This window comes from Lissotriton helveticus, chromosome 3_1 (assembly GCF_964261635.1).
Source record: "Lissotriton helveticus chromosome 3_1, aLisHel1.1, whole genome shotgun sequence".
NCBI classification, from domain to species: domain Eukaryota; kingdom Metazoa; phylum Chordata; class Amphibia; order Caudata; family Salamandridae; genus Lissotriton; species Lissotriton helveticus.
Genome location: NC_136061.1, coordinates 50,976,051 through 50,998,872, shown reverse-complemented (window position 1 = coordinate 50,998,872; position 22,822 = coordinate 50,976,051). Strand labels below are relative to the sequence as shown.

General features: G+C 46.4%; 1 protein-coding gene across 2 annotated transcripts in view; it reads left to right on the top strand.

Annotated features, from left to right (window-relative positions):
* The window catches only part of LOC144824398 (uncharacterized), a 150,717-nt gene that overhangs the window by 98,278 nt on the left and 29,617 nt on the right, over positions 1–22,822 (top strand). For both annotated transcript variants that reach the window (XM_078683508.1, XM_078683507.1), the window contains exons 6-7: positions 18,411–18,443; positions 20,305–20,348. In XM_078683508.1, coding sequence (XP_078539634.1) covers positions 18,411–18,443; positions 20,305–20,348 — 77 coding nt within the window. The remainder of the gene's footprint in view (positions 1–18,410; positions 18,444–20,304; positions 20,349–22,822) is intronic.

Here is a 22,822-nt window from a genome sequence, read left to right as displayed (position 1 = left end):
TTGCTTGCTTGGGGAAAAATATCTTGCGAACAAGTATTTTGAGAACGCGAACAAGGAAAAGATTTTGCGAAGTTGCGGAACGGGCAATTTCGCGTTCTCCGCGGAACGCGAAATTACCCAAATTACCCAAATTCCGCGAACGGAACCGAATTTACCGCCCAAGCCTACAGCTAACCTACTGATGTTTAATTTGCTCTAAAATAAATCTAATTGCCTCTCCCATGAACAAGCACACACTACACACAGCCTTTACCCTGTATACAACTGATCCTGGAGACTCCACTCCCTCTACTAGAGACCAAAGCCCCATTAGGTGGACAAACCCCTACTACGCACTGCCCTCACCCTGTGCACAACAACTCTTCATGTAAAGTCCATCCCTCCAGACATCCAACTCCATATGAGGTGGCCCAGCTTCTACTATGCACTGTATTGGTACGACCAAGCCCTATTAAGTGGCCAGGCCCCTAATGCATATCTTTGCCCTATACACACTTCTACACAGAGACCCCTCTCCCTCCAGGTTACCAAGCCCAATTAAGTGGCCAAGCCCCTACTATGCATAACCTTTGCCCCATGCGCATTTCTTCACAGAGAGCCATCTCTTTCGCCAGACACCCAAGCACCATTATGTGGCCAGGACCCTACTACACGCAGTCTTTGCTCTACGCACCCCTCTTCATAGAGAACCATCTATCTCTATATGACCGAGTCCCATTAAGTGGCCAGGTCCTTAATACACACAGTCTTTGCCCAATGCACACCTATTCACAGAAAGCCCTCTCACTTCAGACGACCAAGTCCCATTGACTAGCCAGGCCCCTACTATGCACAGCCTTTGCCTCTGCACAGCTGTTCACAAAGTACCACGCCCTTCAGATTAAGCATGGGCGGAAAATGTGTTCCACTCGCGAAATTTGCTGATTTTTGGCAATTTCGTGATTTTTTGCTTGTTTGCGCTTCAAAAATACAATCTCGCACGCGCGGCATTGACTTACTCTGAGTCTGAGTTTTCCTCCATGTTGGCGTGCGCTGCGAGATTTTGGTAGCTGGCCGAGCGGCGCTGCGATCACAAACACGTCATTGCGACCCGAAACAGGAAATTGCGAGCGTGAACACGTCATTGCGACCGAAACAGTAAAAAGGCATCGCGAGCAGGCTGGTTAAGTGGAAACAACTTGTTCACGACCGTTGCGACCGCATGTGCAAATTCGCGTTCCCGAACAAGTAAAAAAATCCCTCAAACTCGCAAAAAAAAAATTCGCAAGCTTGCGAATTTTGGTGGATTTTGCGGATCACGATTATGAATTCGCAAAATCCGCCCATACTTACTTCAGATATGCATTCACCATTATATGGACAAGCCCCTACTATACACAGCCTTTAACCCTGTACAGAGCCCTTCGCTAGTAGTCGACCTCTTGTGATAAACCAACCACGCATTCACTCCATCTTCATCCTGTGTACCAACCCTCCTTTAGTATCCACTCCACCCAGACACCCAAGTTCCATAAAGAGGAAAAGCCCCTAGACCACAAACCTTCACCTGTAGTGAGCCCTTCATGAGTATCTGACCTCTAGTGGGCAATCAACCAGACAGGAGTTGGCAGGTTCCTGCTGCGTGCAATCTTCGCCCTCCGCACAACCATTCGTGCAGAGTTCACTCTCTTCAGACACCCATTACTCTTTACAAGGCAATGTATGTTGCAAAAGCTTACGATCATTAGCAGTACAGAGGCTATAGAAAATTTGGTCAGGATGCAATTCACTAAATACCTTCAAGTATTGTAAATGTATATCAAATAGTCACATTCACTGGATGATGTAATCAGTGATGCAAGTGTGTTGAAGGTGTATAAGTCTACTATTCTGTCACACAATTTATTCCACTGAATAAAATTGATGTCCCTACAGCTGTCTGGTAGATTCAATTGTAATTTCCCAATAAAGAGTAGTGAACATACCATATGCAATCAAAGTGCTCAACTACTATTGCACTGAGTGCAGGCTCAGTTCTCATGATAGAAATTTAAAGTAGCTAAGATACACTTGTAATGGATGATGCTCACCTCTACAACCTGTGTTCTTCTCATATAGATTAATATGGCTAAATTCCACCCAATTTTTGTCAATCCATACATTGCAAGTCCATTCAATAAAAGATGTTGACATTTCGACTACCAGTTTGTAGGCTTGAATCTGGTCTTTATCAGGAGAGGTTCAAAAGTAGAAAGCCAGTAAAAAGTTATATACACAAAGCCTGAAGTATGTGGTGTGAATCACAAGGCATTACAAGAAAGCCAACATCTACTGGACCTTTGATCCTCAGTCACCCCCAATGATGGAGAAGCGTGGCTCAGTGGTTAGAGGCGGCAGACCCGGAAGCTGAGATCGGCCGTGGACCAGGGTTCGATTCCCCGCCTTGGCGGGTCTCGGGCTCAAAAATTCCACGGACTCGACAATTCTCGCTCCGGTGCCTACTCGACTCACGGGGTCACACTCTGCGACTCTGGGCAATAGCTTGCTTAATCTCCACTACGGCCCCTCGCGGCGGGATGCCTGTCTTTCACCTTGTGGATACCCTGCCGGGGTATCTCACAGGGGAATACCAGGACGGGTTCCCTAAGCAAGCGCCTTGATGCCTACGGGTGATACGTGCGCTATATAAGTCGCAATACATTTACATTTACAATGATCCACCGCCCATCACTGTCCCTCACCACAGGAGCCCCTCCACTCACCAATTGGACCCCAAGGACCACTGAGGAAGTCAGACCAATTATGACATCAACTCACTCTGGTGCCCACACAGATTAATCTCCGGCATGTGCTCCTGCTAGATGTTCAACCTTCGAGGTCTCACGAAACGCTCTGCATTCCAGACCAACATCAACTCATCCAATACTCAAACCACATTCCTGGATACCTATAAACAAACAGATGTCACCATCCTCCTCAAAAAACCATTTGTGCACCCAGAAGCCACCAGCAACTCCCGACCCATCTCACTGCTTCACTTTCCAGCCAAAATAATGGAAAAAGCAATCACCTTCTTGCTCTCCCACTACATAAAACAGCACAAACTCCTGGACCACTCACAATTTGGCTTCCTCTGCAATCATAGCAGCGAGACGGCCCTCATTGCAGCAACAAATGATATTCGCACAATTATGGACCAAGAACCGTCTGCAGCCCCTATTCTTCTCGATCTCTTCACCACCTTCGATTCGGACTCACACCATGCACTCATCATCAGACATCATCACTCGGGAATTCAAAGTTCAGCCCTTCAATTTTTGTCCTCCTTTCGGACTAGAAGAACACAACAGATCAGACTGCCTCTCTTCACTCCTGAAACTAAAAACATCGCACCCGATTCACAGAACTAATTTAAGACAAAATCCTAAACTTACTACTTTTGTTATTCACAGAAGTTAGGATTTTGTCTTAAGTCTGTCTTAAGTCTGTCTTAAGTTTGTCTTAAGTTTGTCTTAAGTCTGTCTTAAGTCTGTCTTAAGTGTGTCTTAAGTTTGTCTTAAGTCTGTCTTAAGTCTGTCTTAAGTTTGTCTTAAGGCAAACTTTAGACAAAATCATAACTTCTGTGAATACCAAAAGTAGTAAGTTTAGGATTTTGTCTGAAGTTAGTTCTGTGAATCGTCCCCAGAAACATGTGAGTACCACAAGACTCATCCCTCAGCCGCACCATCTTCAACATTTACCTGACTACCCTAGCGAAATTCATCTGCTCCCACAGAATCTGCGGGGCCCATTCACAGAACTAATCTGAGAAAAAAGCCTAAATTTACTACTTTTGGTGTTCACAGAAGGCATTTAGTAGTAGTAAAGTTAGGATTTTGTCTGAAGTTTGATTTAAGACAGACTTAAGGCAGACTTAAGACAAACTTAGGACAGACTTAAGACAGACTTAAGACAAACTTAGGACAGACTTAAGACAGACTTAAGACAGACTTAAGACAAAATCCTAACTTTGGTACTACTAAATGCCTTCTGTGAATAACAAAAGTAGTAAGTTTAGGATTTTGTCTCAGATTACTGCTGTGAATCGGGCCCTGCATTCTCTCTTACTCTGATGACACTCAACTCATCCTGTCCCTCGCAGATGATTCTGATAACTACAAAAACAACTTCAAAAGATGTATGACGGAAGGGCAGCTTTGCAACGTACTAACTGAGTTTAGTAAGTTAGTATGGGTCCAAGCTGCCCCTTCCATCATGAACGCAGAGAAAACAGAAGTCCTGATCTTTGGATCCAATAATTCTCCCTTGGATTCTACCTGGTGGCCCTCTGAGCTGGATCCCACCCCACACCCACCGACTGGGCAAGAAACCTGGGCATAATTCTGCACACCGACCTCACCATGAGACCCCCAATCAACAATGTCACCTCCTCCTTTATTAACATTGCCATTGGACACCAGAGCCTGGTCGTAAGGAATATTGGACTACGGTGAATGCCCTCAATGTCGGCATCTCTACTCTCCTCACAAACAAGCTCCAAACCATACAAAGTGCAGCTGCAAGACAGGCATTTAACCTTCCCTGCAGCAACCACATCACATCACACCTCTGAGAACTCTACTGGCTTCCCTACAAGGCACTGCACAAGACAGACCCTGCCTACCTCAACTGCTGACTACATTTCCATCTATTGACCCTGAACCTCTGCCTGGCTTTTCTCACACTCACACACACCCCTGAGATTCTCAGAGGCAGGACAGGAGGCTGCTCCTATTCCTAGCTGGCAACAAAGAGGTGGAACTCCCTCTGCCAGGACATCAGAGCAGTCCCCACACTAATGAATTCTGCAATGAATGAATGAATGAATACAATTTGTAGAGCACAACTTAGCCCAGGGGCATCAAGGCGCTTACAGATGTTATAGCTGCTAGTGATGTAAAAAGTGCACCGACTACAGGTAGGCTTCTGAGAAGAGCCATGTTTTTAATGCTCTACGAAAAAGCGCGAGCGATGTTTGCCCTTTTAGCTCAGCAGGGAGCGAGTTCCATAGTCTAGGAGCGAGGAAAGAAAAGGCCCTCCCTCCCCATCTTGCTTTGGAGACTCGGGGGACAGAAAGAAGTTTCCTATTGGAGGACCATAGGGCCCTACTGGGGGCATAGAGGGACACACGGGACACAATATCTTCGGCTCCAGACCCATGCAGGGCGCTGTGGGTGATACATAAGATCTTGACGTTTATCCTGGACTGGATAGGGAGCCAGTGAAGGTCTTTCCTAATGAGGGAGACTGATGAGAGTCTTGGAGCGTCAACGACAAACCTGGCCGCCGCATTTTGCACTATTTACAGGCGTTGAATCAGCTTTTTATTTATGCCTAGGTATAGTGCATTGCAGTAGTCCAGCCTTGAGGAGACGAGGGCCACCGTAACCTGCTTTCGGGCTTCAGGGGTGAGATAGTGAGTGATCTTTCTCAAGATGATTCTAATAACACCACAACAGGTTGAAACGGTCCTACTGACTTGCTTGTCGAAGGAGAGCGTGGTGTCCAGCATTACACCCAAGTTGCGAGCAGAAAGGGAGGGCAGAGGACAGGCTCCAAGGGCAGAGGGCCACCAGTCACTCGACCAGATCTCCTGTTTGCCGCCGAAGATAAGAACTTCGGTTTTCTCCCCATTTAATTTCAGGAAGTTCTGTACCATCCAACACGAGACGGAAATTAAGGGCGGTGGTACTCCCCGATTGGGAGAGGGAGACCATAATCTGGGTGTCGTCAGCGTATGATGACACTTCCAGCCCGAATGATCTAACTAGCCTCGCGAGTGGGGCCACATAGATGTTAAAAAGTGTGGAGCTCCAGGACGAGCCTTGAGGGACCCCACACTGCACCGGCTTAGCGGGAGAAAGAAAGTCACCCAGCTTGACCCTTTGTTCTCGTTGGTTGAGAAAGGATGTTAGGAGGCTCAGTGCTGATCCATTCACTCCCATCTCCCTGAGGCGAGTGGCCAGAATGGAGGGAGACAGGGTATCAAACGCAGCTGTCAGGTCGAGCAGTACCAGGAGGGTGGTCTGGCCACTGTCGACCTTAGTACGGATGTTATTGACAGCTACTTTGAGAGCGGACTCAGTACTGTGTGCCCTCCTGAAGCCATGCTGAAAGGGGTCCAGTAGGCTGGAATTATCCAGGAAGGCACTCAGGTGGTGGTTGAGATGAGCCTCGAGCATCTTAGCAGGGGCAGGGAGCGGGGATATGGGGCGAAAGTTCTTCAGGATCCCGGGATCTAGAGAAGCCTTTTTTAGTAGGGGCTTGACAATCGCCATTTTCCAAGAGGCAGGAAAGGTACCTTCGGAGATAGCTAGATTCATCACTTCCAGAAGGGGGTGCAGCAAAACCTCCCTGCACTCCTTAAGAATCTTCAGAGGACAAGGGTCCAAAGGGGATCCAGATTTAAGCCTATCCAGGAGCAGATTCAGTTGTTCAGAGGTAAGAGGGGGAAAGCTAGAAAGGCTACTGCAGAGTCCATTGACTTGACCTTCAGTTGGGGGATCCGTCGGGGAGATTGAGACCTCTAGATCTAAATTTAGAGCTTCCTGTGTGGTATGAATATCCGCTATCTTGGTGTGAAAGAAAGTGGAGATCTGGTTGCCTTGGGCCCCATTCACAGAACTAACTTAAGACAAAATCCTAAAATCACTACTTTTGGTATTCACAGAAGGCATTTAGTAGTAGTAAAGTTAGGATTTTGTCTTAAGTTTGACTTAAGTTTGACTTAAGACAGACTTAAAACAGATTTAAGACAAAATCCTAACTTAAGTCTGTCTTAAGTCTGTCTTAAGTCTGTCTGAAGTTTGTCTTAAGTCAAAATTAAGACAAAATCCTAACTTTACTACTACTAAATGTCTTCTGTGAATACCAAAAGTAGTAAGTTTAGGACTTTGTCTTAAGTCAGTTCTGTGAATCAGCCCCATAGTTCCTGAGAAGCCACTATAGGGTCAGGTGACTGGAGGCTGGACAGGGAGTCTATGGTCTTAAACAGTTCACTGGGGGGGCTAAGAGAGGTTGTCAACTTAACAAAGCGAGCCTTCTTCTCCGCAATCACCGCTGCTTTATACCCCTTAAGGAGGCTGCAAGAAACTGAAGACCTGGCTTTGGTACAAATTCTCTAGGATGCTGGCACCTACTCACCCCTGGATACTCTCATGTGTGATTAGTTTGCGCTTTACAAATCCTTGACACATCACAGTGCATTGCGCAAGTAGTGACTTTCCAATGTAAAGTTCCTGGTAGCTCTACCCAAAAGTAAATAAATGGGAGGAATAACTTGCCAACTTTCGGTTGTGACTATCTTTGGTGAAAGACTGTAAAAATAATGCTCATGTCCCGGCAGGCTGCTCAATTATGACACCTCCATTGTGTCTGTTCATTCAAACACTATGATTACACACCTGTCAGGACTCCACACTTGTTTTTAATACACAGTGTCTGCACCAACATTTCTTTTGATATTTTCACTTGTAAAATTTCAGGGGTGAAATTAAGCACAAACCTGGTTACATTAATCATTGAGACCTGTGGACCTGTGTGCTGTCCATGCAGAGAACTGCAGCATGCATGCAAGCCATTATGTTATGCCTATGAACCAATCCATTATACAGGCAGACAAATAGAGTACGCCTACAAAAGAGAGTATATGCATGTAATCCGTTGTGCTATACTTTAACCAGTGTTTACAGTGCATACACCAGTGCACCAAACAGACACAGCAGTGAACTTTTAACCCATTGTGTGCTGGTGACGGAACCACTCTGTCATGAGCCACGGACGCGCTGTGCTGGTGACGGAGTGGTTTATCACGGTGCGGCTGCCCCGCCCACGCTGATAGAATTCCGCGCCTGCGCTGCGCGTTCTATTGAGCGGGTAGGGTCGTGTCGGAACCACTCCGTCACAAGCACAGCACGTCCGTGGCTCGTGACGGAGTGATTCCGTCACGAGCATGGCGGCGCCACGCGCCCCCCCCTCCCTCCTAGCGCCACGGTGGAATTACGCCGTGGTCAAGGGGTTAACATAAACCATTATATTGGGAACATAAATTAATATGTTGTGTTCACCTTAAAATGTATGCTTGTTAGGCAAACCTATCTGCTTGGTTAGAGCACCAGTAGCCTGCCTATGTGTTAACCAGTATACTGATTACTCAGACCAGTGTTCCTGTATAACATTGGTATAAACTGATCTATTTTCAATGTGAACCACTGAGAAGGATATAAACCAATATATTTCACATATGAAGTAATTGAATTTTGGCCTGTTTGCCACCTCATATCAAAGCCGGTTCCGGCATCCTCCATCCAGGATCCCGGTCTGCAAAAGAACTTTCCTGGGTAGGATGTCCATTTAATCCCCCCTCCATGTTAGGTCGGTAAGATTCACCCTTTGACTGTTTCTATAATCGACCCTTCTGTATGTGTTCAGACATCCCCTGCACTTTTATTCTCCCCTCCCAATCCATGTAGGTTAGGACTCAGTGCTGCAGACATATTGATACTGGTATATATTGACTAAATGATTGATACGAAGGAAGGTTTCTGGGAACACTTTCCACATTTCACAGAGAAGAAACTCCTGTCCTCGTTTGGATACACCAGCGGGCTTGGACACTGGATTTCTCATCAAAGCTTGTCATCTACTGAACACATGCCATTGCGTCAGGGACAAAGGCATGGGGTCAAATTGTAGTCCACTGAGAGGTAATAAAAAGTCATTGGAATATAGTTTAACATCAGTAGGCGTTATGCATCGCCAAACGGTGGTATCTTAGCTCCTAAAGTGGTAAGGCTACATGCAAAGCATCAGAATTGTGACCACTAGGACAATAGGTAACCATCACAGTGGAATTTCTATTAACAACCAAGCAATGTCCTCTGTTAAAGTTGGCTAAACGTTTGGAATCTATGACAACCCTCAGATAAGAGGGGATATACACAGATTCCAGAGCTATTCCATTTATAAACATTGTATTGCACCAGTCTTAATAGCGCATTGAAGTCTACTGTCCTACCAGACTGGGCAAGAGAGACTGAACGAGCAATTGACTGACTAAGGCAATTATTACACTTCCCTTATCAGGGGGTTCTCTTCACCTCACTTTAGCTTACTTGGGTTCAGGACCACGTCGACCGAATATGTCAATCTGATGCAACACATTACACTGTGTTGGGGAGCTCGTTCATATAATATGAATCACATCGGGTAGGTCACAAAAGTAAAGAAACTATTTAAAGATGACTTAACCTGTTGTGGTTTAGCTTAACCAATCAGGCAGTCTATCTGTTAAAACAGATTTATAAATAGGAGAAGCCAAAGAGGCCTAATCCAAGATGTTTCAGAGTATAGTTGAGGAGAGGAGATAGTCTGTCTCTCCATCCATCTGTCTCACTGTAACAGCCAGCACCATCCATCTGTCTTACTGGACCAACCAAAAGCATCTATCTGTCTCACTGTAGCAGACTGCACCATCCATCTGTCTTAATGGACCAATGAAAAGCATCCATCTGTCTCACTGTAACAGACTGCACCATCCATCTATCTTACTGGACCAACCAAAAGCATCTATCTGTCTCACTGGAGCAACCAACAACATCCAACTTTCTTATTGGAACAACCAACCGCATCCATCAGTCTCACTGGAGCAGCCAACACCATCCATCTGTCTCACTGGAACAGCCACCACCATCCATCTGTCTTACTGGAACAACCAACAGCATCGATCTGTCTCATTGGAGCAGCCAACACCATCCATCTGTGTCATAGGAGCAGCCAACACCATCCATCTGTCTCATAGGAGCAGCCAACACCATCCATCTGTCTCATAGGAGCAGCCAACACCATCCATCTGTCTTACTGGAACAGCCACCACCATCCATCTGTCTTACTGGAACAACCAACAGCATCCATCTGTCTCATAGGAGCAGCCAACACCATCCTTCTGTTTTACTGGAACATTTAACACCATCCATCTGTCTAATTGGAACATTCAATACCATCTATCTGTCTTACTGGAACAGCCAACACCATCCATATGTCTCACTGAAGCAGCCAACATCATCCATCTGTCTTCCTGGAGCACCCAACACAATCCACCTGTCTCCTTGGAGCAGCCAACACCATCCATCTGTCTTCCTGGAGCATCCAACACCATCCATCTGGATTGCTAGCAAAGCCAGCATCATCTATCTCTCTTACTGGGGCAGCCACGACCATCCATCTGTTTTACCGGAGCAACCAACACGATCCATCTGTCTTTCTTACAAAACTACCACCATCCATCTGTCTTACTGGAGCAGCCAAAACCCTCCATCTGTCTTTCTTACAAAACTACCACCATACATCTGTCTTTCTTAAACAGCTACCACCATCCATCTGTCTTACTGGAGCAGCCAAAACCATCCATCTGTCTTAATGGACCCACCAACGGCATCCATCTGTCTTACTGGGACAGCCAACACCATCCATCTGTCTTACTGGAGCAGCCAACACCATCCATCTGTCTCATAGGAGCAGCCAACACCATCCATCTGTCTTACTGGAACAGCCACCACCATCCATCTGTCTTACTGGAACAACCAACAGCATCCATCTGTCTCATAGGAGCAGCCAACATCATCCTTCTGTTTTACTGGAACATTTAACACCATCCATCTGTCTAATTGGAACATTCAATACCATCTATCTGTCTTACTGGAACAGCCAACACCATCCATATGTCTCACTGAAGCAGCCAACATCATCCATCTGTCTTCCTGGAGCACCCAACACAATCCACCTGTCTCATTGGAGCAGCCAACACCATCCATCTGTCTTCCTGGAGCACCCAACACCATCCATCTGGGTTGCTAGCAAAGCCAGCATCATCTATCTCTCTTACTGGGGCAGCCACGACCATCCATCTGTTTTACCGGAGCAACCAACACCATCCATCTGTCTTTCTTACAAAACTACCACCATCCATCTGTGTTACTGGAGCAGCCGAAACCATCCATTTGTCTTTCTTACAAAACTACCACCATCCATCTGTCTTTCTTAAACAGCTACCACCATCCATCTGTCTTACTGGAGCAGCCAAAACCATCCATCTGTCTTAATGGATCAACCAACGGCATCCATCTGTCTTACTGGGACAGCCAACACCATCCATCTGTCTTACTGGCGCAGCCAACACCATCCATCTGTATCACTGGTGCAGCCAACACCATCCATCTGTCTTACCGGAGCAGCAAACACCAACCACCGGTCTCACTGGAACAACCAACACTATCCATCTGTCTTACCGGAGCAGCAAACATCAACTATCGGTCTCACTGGAACAGCCAACCTCATCCAGCTATCCTACTGGAGCAGCCACCACCATCAATCTGTCTCATTGGAGCAGCCAACACCATCCATCTGTCTCACTGAACCAAACAAAACCAACCATCGGTTTCAATGGAACAGTCAGAACCATCCATCTGTCCTAATAGACCAACCATCGGTTTAACTAGAATAGCCTGCACCATTCAACTGTCTTACTGCAGTAACAAACACCATCCATCTAACTCAATGGACCAACCAACAGCATCCATCTGTCCTACTGGAACAGCCAACACCATCCATCTGTCTTACTGGAACAACCAACACCATCCACCTGTTTTACTGGAGCAGCAAACACCAACCATCTGGGTTACTGGAACAGCTGGAACCATCCATCTGCCCTAATGGACCAACCAATACCAACCATCGGTCTAACTGGAACAGGCTGCACCACTCAACTGTCTTACTGGAACAACCACCACCATCCATCTGCCTCACTGGAAATGCCAGCACCATCCATCTGTCTCATTGGAGTAGCCAACAACCTCCATCTGTCTCATTGGAGCAGCCAACACCAACTATCTGTGTTACTGGAACAACCAACACCAACCATCTGTCTCACTGGAACAGTCACCACCATCCATCTGTCTCACTGCAACAACCAACACCATCTATCTGTCTCACTGGAACAGCCAGTACCATTCATCTGTCTTCCTAGAACAGTCACCACCATCCATATGTCTCATAGGAGCAGCCAACACCATCCTTCTGTTTTACTGGATCATTCAACACCATCCATGTGTCTTACTGGAGCAGCCAACACCATCCGTCATTCTCACTGGAACAGCCAACTCCATCCATCTGCCTCAATGGAGCAGCCAACACCATCTTTCTGTTTTACTGGAACATTCAACACCATCCGTCATTCTCACTGGAACAGCCACCACCATCCATCTGTCTCACTAGAACAGCCAACACCATCCATCTGTCTCACTGGAACAGCCACCACCATCCATCTGTCTCACTAGAACAGCCAACACCATCCTTCTGTCTCACTAGAACAGCCAACACCATCCATCTGTCTCACTGGAACAGCCACCACCATCCATCTGTCTCACTAGAACAGCCAACACCATCCATCTGTCTCACTAGAACAGCCAACACCATCCATCTGCCTCACTGGAACAGCCACCACCATCCATCTGTGTTACTAGAACAGCCAACACCATCCATCTGTCTTACTCGAACAGCCACCACCAACCATCTATCTCACTGGACCATTCAACCCCATCCATCTGTCTCACTGGAACAGCCAACACCATCCATCTGTGTTACTAGAACAGCCAACGCCATCCATCTGTCTCACTCGAACAGCCACCACCAACCATCTATCTCACTGGACCATTCAACACCATCCATCTGTCTCACTGGAACAGCCACCACCATCCATCTGTGTTACTAAAACAACCAACGCCATCCATCTGTCTTACTCGAACAGCCACCACCAACCATCTATCTCACTGGACCATTCAACCCCATCCATCTGTCTCATTGGAGCAGCCAACACCATCCATCTGTCTTACTCGAACAGCCACCACCAACCATCTATCTCACTGGAACAGCCAACACCATCCTTCTGTTTTACTGGAACATTCAACACCATCCATGTGTCTTACTGGAGCAGCCAACACCATTCGTCATTCTCACTGGAACAGCCAACTCCATCCATCTGCCTCAATGGAGCAGCCAACACCATCTTTCTGTTTTACTGGAACATTCAACACCATCCGTCATTCTCACTGGAACAGCCACCACCATCCATCTGTCTCACTAGAACAGCCAACACCATCCATCTGTCTCACTGGAACAGCCACCACCATCCATCTGTCTCACTAGAACAGCCAACACCATCCATCTGTCTCACTAGAACAGCCAACACCATCCATCTGTCTCACTGGAACAGCCACCACCATCCAAATGTCTCACTGGACCATTCAACCCCATCCATCTGTCTCACTGGAACAGCCAACACCATCCATCTGTGTTACTAGAACAGCCAACGCCATCCATCTGTCTTACTCGAACAGCCACTACCAACCATCTATCTCACTGGACCATTCAACACCATCCATCTGTCTCACTGGAACAGCCACCACCATCCATCTGTGTTACTAGAACAGCCAACGCCATCCATCTGTCTTACTCGAACAGCCACCACCAACCATCTATCTCACTGGACCATTCAACCCCATCCATCTGTCTCATTGGAGCAGCCAACACCATCCATCTGTCTTACTCGAACAGCCACCACCAACCATCTATCTCACTGGAACAGCCAACACCATCTTTCTGTTTTGCTGGAACATTCAACACCATCCATGTGTCTTACTGGAACAGCCAACACCATCTGTCTCCTTGGCACAGCCAACGCCATCCATCTTCCTCAATGGAGCAGCCAAAACCATCCATCTGTGTTACTGGAGCAGCCAACACCATCCATCTATCTCACTGGAACAGCCAACACCATTCTTCTGTTTTACTGGACCATTCAACCCCATCCATCTGTCTCATTGGAGCAGCCAACACCATCCATCTGTCTTACTAGAACAGTCACCACCATTCCATCGGTCTCACTGGAATAGCCAACACCATATTTATGTTTTACTGAACCATTCAAAACCATCCATTAGTCTCATTGGAGTACCAATAAACTAAGTAATGTTGTTGTGTTACGTTATTATAGTTTATTATGTGCACAAATCACCGAGGGAGGGGTATCTCAGCAGGAATGCTAGGAACCAAGCAGAAACTAACCCAGTTAGAATCGGTTGGTCTGCAGTAATTACCTGAATGGGAGATGGTCCTTGTAAATTCTCATTTGAAGAGGCAACATATTCCATTTACAAGGTGCTAGGAAAATAAATGACCTGCCCCCTGACCAGGACTTTCCGACCTTAGGAACTGTGAACAAAGCTTTGTTGCAAGATCTTAAAAGTCTTGAGGGGGCGCAATGAGTAAGCTTTGAAGATAGATATGTCGTCCCTTTACCAAATAGAGCTTTGTGAGTTAAGCAGCAAAACTTTAAGATAATTCTGTTTTTCACTGGTAGCCAATGTAAAGCATATAGGAGGGGGTGGAACTGCTCTAGAGGAGAGATTGCAGATGAGACCGGCGGCAGTGTTCTGCACCACCTGAAGTTTAGATAGCAAGACTCGTTTGCTGAGGCCGAGGGCGCATTACCATAATCCAGACAGCTGATGACCAACGCCTGGACTAATGTTTTCCATGCTTTGAGTGGTAATAAAGGAAATGCTCTGATCAGGATACTCATTTACGCGGAAGCATGAGCCTACAGTGGACACCATCTGATCTTTCATGGTGAGAGATTGATCTATCCGGAAAGGCTAAATATAAACAAGTTATTATTAGTAGTAGGCTAGCACTATTGTGCTTTCATAACTTTGGCAAGTGTTTGTAGAGTTTTTGAATTTGAATCAATTGGACGTAATGTATGTGGTTGCATATAGTATTTGTTAAACATCTACTTTATGGATTGTGTTTGCTAATTTGAAAGTATAATGAGCTTCTCTCTGTTAAAGATATTTGTAGAGTGCTTTCTCTATAGACAGGTGTTCCAATGGTTCTACCATTTTGTTGAGTTAGTTGAGTTCATTGTGGTGGATGGTCTGAGTTCTGTTGCTTATCTGGAAGAGCACTTTGATAGGAAGGTACATTTCTGCGATTCAATGTTGTGCATTTGACCGTGCGATGTATGTTGACCTGGTCCGAGGGCGTTGCTGTTGAATTGAAGCATCTTGCCAGCATAAGGCTTTGTTGGGGGTCTGTCAATCGTGTTCAGATTTAGAAAGGGAATTATATCCATAATAGGAAATATGTTCCATAATGAATATTGTTCAGTGGGAGATGCTGTTCGATGTCCAAAGTTAGCTGAATTGTGTATGTGTGATACTAGCCCCAGACAATAGGACCCTAGACATCTTCTACACATTTCCAGTATATTCCCTCACCTTCTAGTGTTTAATTCAACTTTCACATTTAGATTTACAAGAACACTGTTTCCTTTATGAATTGGGAAGTCTGCACTTTGGTAATTCTGTCTTTAATCTGTAAAGCACATTAATTCCACCTGCTGCTAAAAATGCAACTTGGTTATTTTTGAGTCAACAGTATCCCTGGTTGTGTAGGAATCATCTCACACATGCAGGGCGACTCTGGGCGGAACAAAAATGAGATGTTTATGGGTCTTTAACTAAAACCAGGATGAGTTTCTACTCTATGCCCACCTCTCGTGCCAGCCAGGTGACCAGATGTAGGGTATGGCTGATCTCTCTTCATCTGGTCACCTGGTGACCAGAGGTGGGGTATGGCTGTTCTCTCTTCATCTAGTCATCTGGTGACCAGAGGTGGGGTATGGCTGCTCTCTCTTCATCTAGTCATCTGGTGACAGAGGTGTGGTATGGCTGCTCTCCCTTTATATCTAGTCTCCTGGTGACCATAGGTGAGGTGTGGCTGCTCTCCCTTCATATATAGTCACCTGGTGACCAGAGGTGGGGTATGGCTGCTCTCTCTTCATCTAGTCATCTGGTGACCAGAGGTGGGGTATTGCTGCTCTCTCTTCATCTAGTCATCTGGTGATCAGGGGTGGGATTGGTGTCACTACAACGCATGCTTTTACCACGCATGCCTTTACAACGCGGTTTTTACCACGCAGTCCATTACAACGCATAATGCTTTTAGGCGCTGGATAGTGAATTATTTAATTTACTATTCCAACTCCAGTCCCCGTGGATAGCAGGGAAGGTGTTGGATAGTATATTAAATACATTCCCTATCCTAGAGCGCCCCCCAGCGCATTGCGTTGTAATGGTTTGCGTGGTAAAAGTTGCGATGTAATGGTAGTGCATTGTAAAAAATCCGTTGTAACCGTGCTACACCTCAGGGGTGGGGTATGGCTGCTCTCCCTTTATATCTAGTCATCTAGTGACCAGGGGTGGGGTATGGCTGCTGTCTCTACATCTAGTTATCTGGTGACCAGAGGTAGGGTATGGCTGCTCTCTCTCTATATCTAGTCATCTGGTGACCAGAGGTGTGGTATGGCTGTTTTCTCTTCACCTAGTCATCTGGTGACCAGAGGTGTGGTATGGCTGCTCTCCCTTTATATCCAGTCATCTGGTGACCAGAGGTGGGGTATGGCTGCTCTCCTTTCATATCTAGTCACCTGGTGACCAGAGGTGGGGTATGGCTGCTCTCTCTTCATCTAGTCACCTGGTGACCAGAGGTGGGATATGGCTGCTCTCCCTTTATATCTAGTCACCTGGTTACCAGAGGTGGGGTATGACTGCTCTCTCTTCATCTAGTCACCTGGTGACCAGAGGTGGGGTATGGCTGCTCTCTCTTCATCTAGTCATCTGGTGACCAGGGGTGGGGTATGGCTGCTCTCTCTTCATCTAGTCATCTGGTGACCAGAGGTGGGGTATGGCTGCTCTCTCTTCATCTAGTCATCTGATGACAGAGGTGTGGTATGGCTGCTCTCCCTTTATATCTAGTCTCCTGGTGACCATAGGTGAGGTATGGCTGCTATCCCTTCATATATAGTCACCTGGTGACCAGAGGTGGGGTATGGCTGCTCTCTCTTCATCTAGTCATCTGGTGACCAGAGGTGGTGTATGGCTGCTCTCTCTTCATCTAGTCATCTGGTGATCAGGGGTGGGGTATGGCTGCTCTCCCTTTATATCTAGTCATCTAGTGACCAGGGGTACGGTATGGCTGCTGTCTCTACATCTAGTTATCTGGTGACCAGAGGTAGGGTATGGCTGCTCTCTCTCTATATCTAGTCATCTGGTGACCAGAGGTGTGGTATGGCTGCTTTCTCTTCACCTAGTCATCTGGTGACCAGAGGTGTGGTATGGCTGCTCTCCCTTTATATCTAGTCATCTGGTGACCAGAGGTGGGGTATGGCTGCTCTCCTTTCATATCTAGTCACCTGGTGACCAGAGGTGGGGTATGGCTGCTCTCTCTTCATCTAGTCACCTGGTGACCAGAGGTGGGATATGGCTGCTCTCCCTTTATATCTAGTCACCTGGTGACCAGAGGTGGGGTATGACTGCTCTCTCTTCATCTAGTCACCTGGTGACCAGAGGTGGGGTATGGCTGCTCTCTCTTCATCTAGTCATCTGGTGACCAGGGGTGGGGTATGGCTGCTCTCTCTTCATCTAGTCATCTGGTGACAGAGGTGCGGTATGGCTGCTCTCCCTTATTATCTAGTCACGTGGTGACCCGAGGTGTGGTATGGCTGGTATCCCTTTATATCTGGTCACCTGGTGACCAGAGGTGTGGTATGGCTGCTCTCCCTTTATATCTAGTCACCTGGTGGAGGTGTGGTATGGCTGCTCTCCCTTTATATCTAGTCACCTGGTGGCCAGAGGTGTGGTATGGCTGCTCTCCCTTTATATCTAGTCACCTGGTGACCAGAGGTGGGTTATGGCTACTCTCTCTTCATCTAGTCACCTGGTGCCCAGAGGTGTGGTATGGCTGCTCTCCCTTTATATCTAGTCATCTGGTGACCAGAGGTGGGGTATGGCTACTCTCTCTTCCTCTGGTCACCTGGTGCCCAGAGGTGTGGTATGGCTGCTCTCCCTTTATATCTAGTCATCTGGTGACCAGAGGTGGGGTATGGCTACTCTCTCTTCCTCTGGTCACCTGGTGACCAGAGGTGTGGTATGGCTGCTCTCCCTTTACATCTAGTCACCTGGTGACCAGAGGTGGGGTATGGCTGCTCTCCCTTTCTATCTAGTCATCTGGTGACCATAGGTGGGGTATGGCTGTTCTCTCTTCATCTAGTCACCTGGTGACCAGAGATGGGGTATGGCTGCTCTCCCTTTACATCTAGTCACCTGGTGACCAGAGGTGGGGTATGGCTGCTCTCCCTTTCTATCTAGTCATCTGGTGACCAAAGGTGGGGTATGGCTGTTCTCTCTTCATCCAGTCACCTGGTGACCAGAGGTGGGGTATGGCTGTTCTCTCTTCATTTAGTCATCTGGTGACCACTTCTTCTCTTTTTCCCCCAGGTGCAGTCCCCTGATGCAGACCACACTTACATGGTAAGACAAATGTACAGTGCCTCTCAGCACAGAATGGTGTTTCTGATTGCTTAGATAAATGTTATTGCTTGACACCTCCTGAATTAGGTCACCTCTGTAAGGACAACACAATGCAGTTGGTGGTTAGTAAGGCCTGGGTTCTGGATTACTCTGTCATGGATATCTAAGCTTACAAAAGAGAATCTCGTGAACTGACATGATAAGTTACTTTCCCTTCTAGATTGTAGAATAGTTTTAGCAAATGTCATTTCCTGGTGGGCAAGGTTGTGCATGTAGCAACAATGTATTTTACTTAACTATCCAAAGGCCTTTTGGTGCTGTAGGAATAAAAAGAGGGACAGTTTACAGGAAGAGCTAAATATTACCGGCCTGTAGGAATAAAAAGAGGGACTGTTTATAGGCAGAGATAAATATTACCAGACGTGATTTAAGATCTTTGGAAACTAGCAAAGACATGGCACCACGTGTGTGCTCAAAGGTTAGATGTTCCACAAGATGACAACCTTCCCTGAGAAGCATCCGGCCTTCCAGTTGGGTCTCCTCTGTAGGGGAGTAGACTGTTGACAGCACCAGTTGTATACTTAGAGGTGAGGTGTTCCACAAGATGTCTGTCTTCACTAAAAGCAATTCTGCCTTACATTTGGACCTCTGCTGTAGGGAAGTAGAGTGTGGACCATACCTCATTCATGTTCAGAGGCGAGACGTTCCACAAGGAGACACCTTTATTGAGAGGTATCCCAACTAACAGATGGATCTTCATTGTAGGGTATAATAGCTAGGCTTGGTGATAAATTCCGTTCCGTTCGCGGAATTTGGGTAATTTCGCGTTCCGCGGAGAACACGAAAATGCGCAAAATTGTGCGTTCCACGACTTCGCAAATTTTTTGCTTGTTCACATTCTCAAATGTGTGTTCGCAAGATATTTCTCCCCGAGCACGCAAACAGCGATTGCGAACAGTAAAAAAGCATCGCGAACAAGCAATTCCGCATGTTCGTGCAATTTCTGAGTGTTCGCGGAGATTTTTTACCGTTTGGTGGAGATTTGAATAACGCGATTACGCGAATTCCGCCCACCCCTAATAATAGCGTAGACTCCTACTCAGACAAGAAGGGTTATCTAGTCATCAGTTTGAGATGAGCTCAATGAACGGCTTTATAAACCAGGTAGATGGCCGTATTCACACAGAGGGTCTGTCCTCACTTTGTCCTAATGCTGGTCGAAGCCTATGATCAAGGCTCGTAGGAGATTCCATTCAACAGTTCATCCACTTACTGAAATCACTCCTATTCAGTGCCGTGTGAAATTGGATGGATGGATGGATGGATAGGTTCTTATATAGCGCAATATCACCGCCAGGTCTCAAAGCGCTTTGCATTGGGAACCCGTCCTGGTTTTTCCCTGTGAGATAGCCCCTTCTGGGTATCCCCAAGGTGAAAGCCAGGCATCCCGCCGCGGGGGGCCGTAGTGGAGATTAAGCAAGCTATTGCCCAGAGTTGCAGAGTGTGAACCTGTGATTCGAGTAGGCACCGAAGCGAGAATTACCGAGTCCGTGGACATTTTGGGCTCAAGACCCTGCCGCGTCGGGAATTGAACCCTGGTCCCGGGTCTGATCTCAGCGTCCGGGTCTGCCTCCTCTAACCAGTGAGCCACACAAATTCAAGCCTCCTTTCATGTACTTCAAGTATACAATAACATAACATAACAATAACATATTATAAAAGAAACGATATAGCAAATAGAATGGAGGAAACAAACAAAATAAATACCACAGAACAAAAGTCAGAGTAAGACTGCTCATCTCAATACAATCCAGGTTTGTATCTTCTGAAGGCGTCTTAATACTATCTCTTTTGTTTGCAGGCATTAAAGCATGATGATCAGGCAACATACGACCACCTGCAAAGGTAAGCAATGGGAAACGTCACATTCTTCTCCTCACTGCCATATCTGTACTATCTCCAGCCGCTTAGAAAAGCAATAAAAAGGGCCAGTGTCACACGATTAAAAAGAATGACTGAGGTGATAAAACACTTTGGGGGAGGTAGATGTATTATTTTTAGCACAGCACAACAGACCAACCAAAGCATTAATTTAAACTGGCCTACTACTGTTATACTCCTCTGCACTGAAGCTCTTAAAGGCTGCCTAGTGCACAGCGCAACCTTTGCACCATGGTGCACAGATGTGTGCACGCTCATTTGTGTAAGACCTATACAGGAAGCCTACCCTTCCAGTAAAACATTCTAGCTTAGATTTACTGACGGTTGAGGCAGCGCAGCAAGGCAAGTTGCTGAGCTGTGTTATGTGAACAGGAGAGGGCTGTGCTGTACCAGAAAAGGCCTTATAACTGCTGAGACCTGATGTATACAGCATTCTCTGTCCTATCATGTGTGGGCTTTGGGATACTGGATTTGGGGATAAAGTTTGCAGACTGAGCAGAATGGCTATCCCCATCCTCTGACTATGGGCCATATGTACCAAGCAAAATGCGTTCGCAAATGCCAAAATTCGCAGAATTTCGGTGTTTGCGAACGCATTTTTGCTAAATGGTATGCGTGTAGCAAAATTTGTGATTCCTTATTTTGCGATTGCATTTAAGGAATCGCAAATTTTGCGATTCCTTAAATGCAATGTAAGAAGCACCAAAAAAGTGCAATTTCGCCTTAAGGAATCGCAAATTACCACCAACTTCCAACTACCACCAACTTCAAGTTGGTGGTAATTTGCGATTACTTTGAAAAATGCACTTTTATGCATTGTTCAAAGTGCTATGTGAAGCACATACATTCCCCTAGGGCATGTATGTGCGCCACATGTGCACCCATGCTTATTTCAGGGGGACACCCCTGCACCCTTGAAATTGCATTCTCAATTTGAGATTCGCAAATTGCTAATCGCAATTTGAGAATGTCTTCCCATTCATTCCTATGGGCCTCTAGGCCCATAGGAATGAATGGGGAGGTATTCCTTAATTGAGAATCGCAATTTGAGATTTGCAATTAAGGAATATGTAGGATTCGCAAAATTTATTGCAAATCCTACATACATAGCGTTTTGCGATTCTCAAATAGCGATTTGCAAAAAAATCGCAATTTGAGAATCGCAAAATGACATTTTGAAACATATGGCCCAAAGTTCTGTATGTATGTCATGAAGACTTCACTTAGGGGGCAGCCATCTTTACATCTGTGGCTATAACTGAGTGAGAAGCGGGAGACAAAGCAGCAGCAGCCTCCAACAATAAGGACATGGCAACCTGCCTCCTAATGTATCCACTGAGGGGCCTAGAACGGACGGGAGACTATAAGTTACTGGTTCGCCCTTCAGTGGCTCAGCACTGAGTAAGGATCAGCACCAACCTCACACTGAGGACAGAACTCCCTGATGGGCACCCCGCTGGGCAGTGTGCTTATAAGAATAATACAATGTGGGCACTTGTAGCTTTCATTAGAAGACTGTAGTCTGCCTAGTGAGTTCACAACACTGTATACAGAGGTCTGTGAAGTATGGTACTGTTTGGGCAGGGTGCAAATTAACTTTAACTTGCAACCAAAACTTTTGAATTTCTTATGTTGTGTAGTTTAGGTATATTTTGCTTAGAAATAGTTAATGAAGTTATATTAAATTATGTTTTAAATAATAAAATAAGGAGCAGGTCCTCATGCCTGCTCCCCCTGCAACAGTACTCCCGTCCAGCTCGTCGGCAGTCCACTACTGCTTTGTAGACCTGCTACCCTCCGCTTGCCCTCTGCTTGAACCTCCTCTGCTCGTTTCTTGCCTTCTATTTTGTTTTTTTTTGCTCTTTTTTTCTGCCCTCTGTTTTTCTGCTCTCTGTTTTGGCTTTTTCTGCTTGTTTTCTGTGCTCTGTTTTTCTGCTCTCTGTTTTGCCCTTTTCTGCTCTGTTTTGGCTGTTTCTGTTTGTTTTTCTGTGCTCTGTTTTTGTGCACTCTAGTGTACCTTTTTCTGCTCTGTTTTGCCGTTTTCTGCTCATTTCTTTATTCTTCCCACCATTTTACCCCTTCTGCCACCCAGAACGGGACCCTCCCCTCAGGACCTACTTAATGGAGGACGCAGTGCAGCTGCTCAGCAGGCAAAATGCATGTCTGCCGGTACCTGTCCTCGCCTGGATCACGCCCAGCACCACGAGCCTTGGCCCTCCCGTCATCCTCCACTACACTGCAGAGGAGTTCCTGAACCTAGACCTCACACACCGAAACAACAACTGCTGTACCGTCTCCCCACAAGCAACCAGAGGACCCTTCACCTGCCGCCATTGCTGTTTCTCATGCAATGCAAGATCACCAATCGACACAGGATCCCCCACCACACCTCCCCTAAAGTCCACATACAACCTGAACATTCTCCAATGCATCCCTCT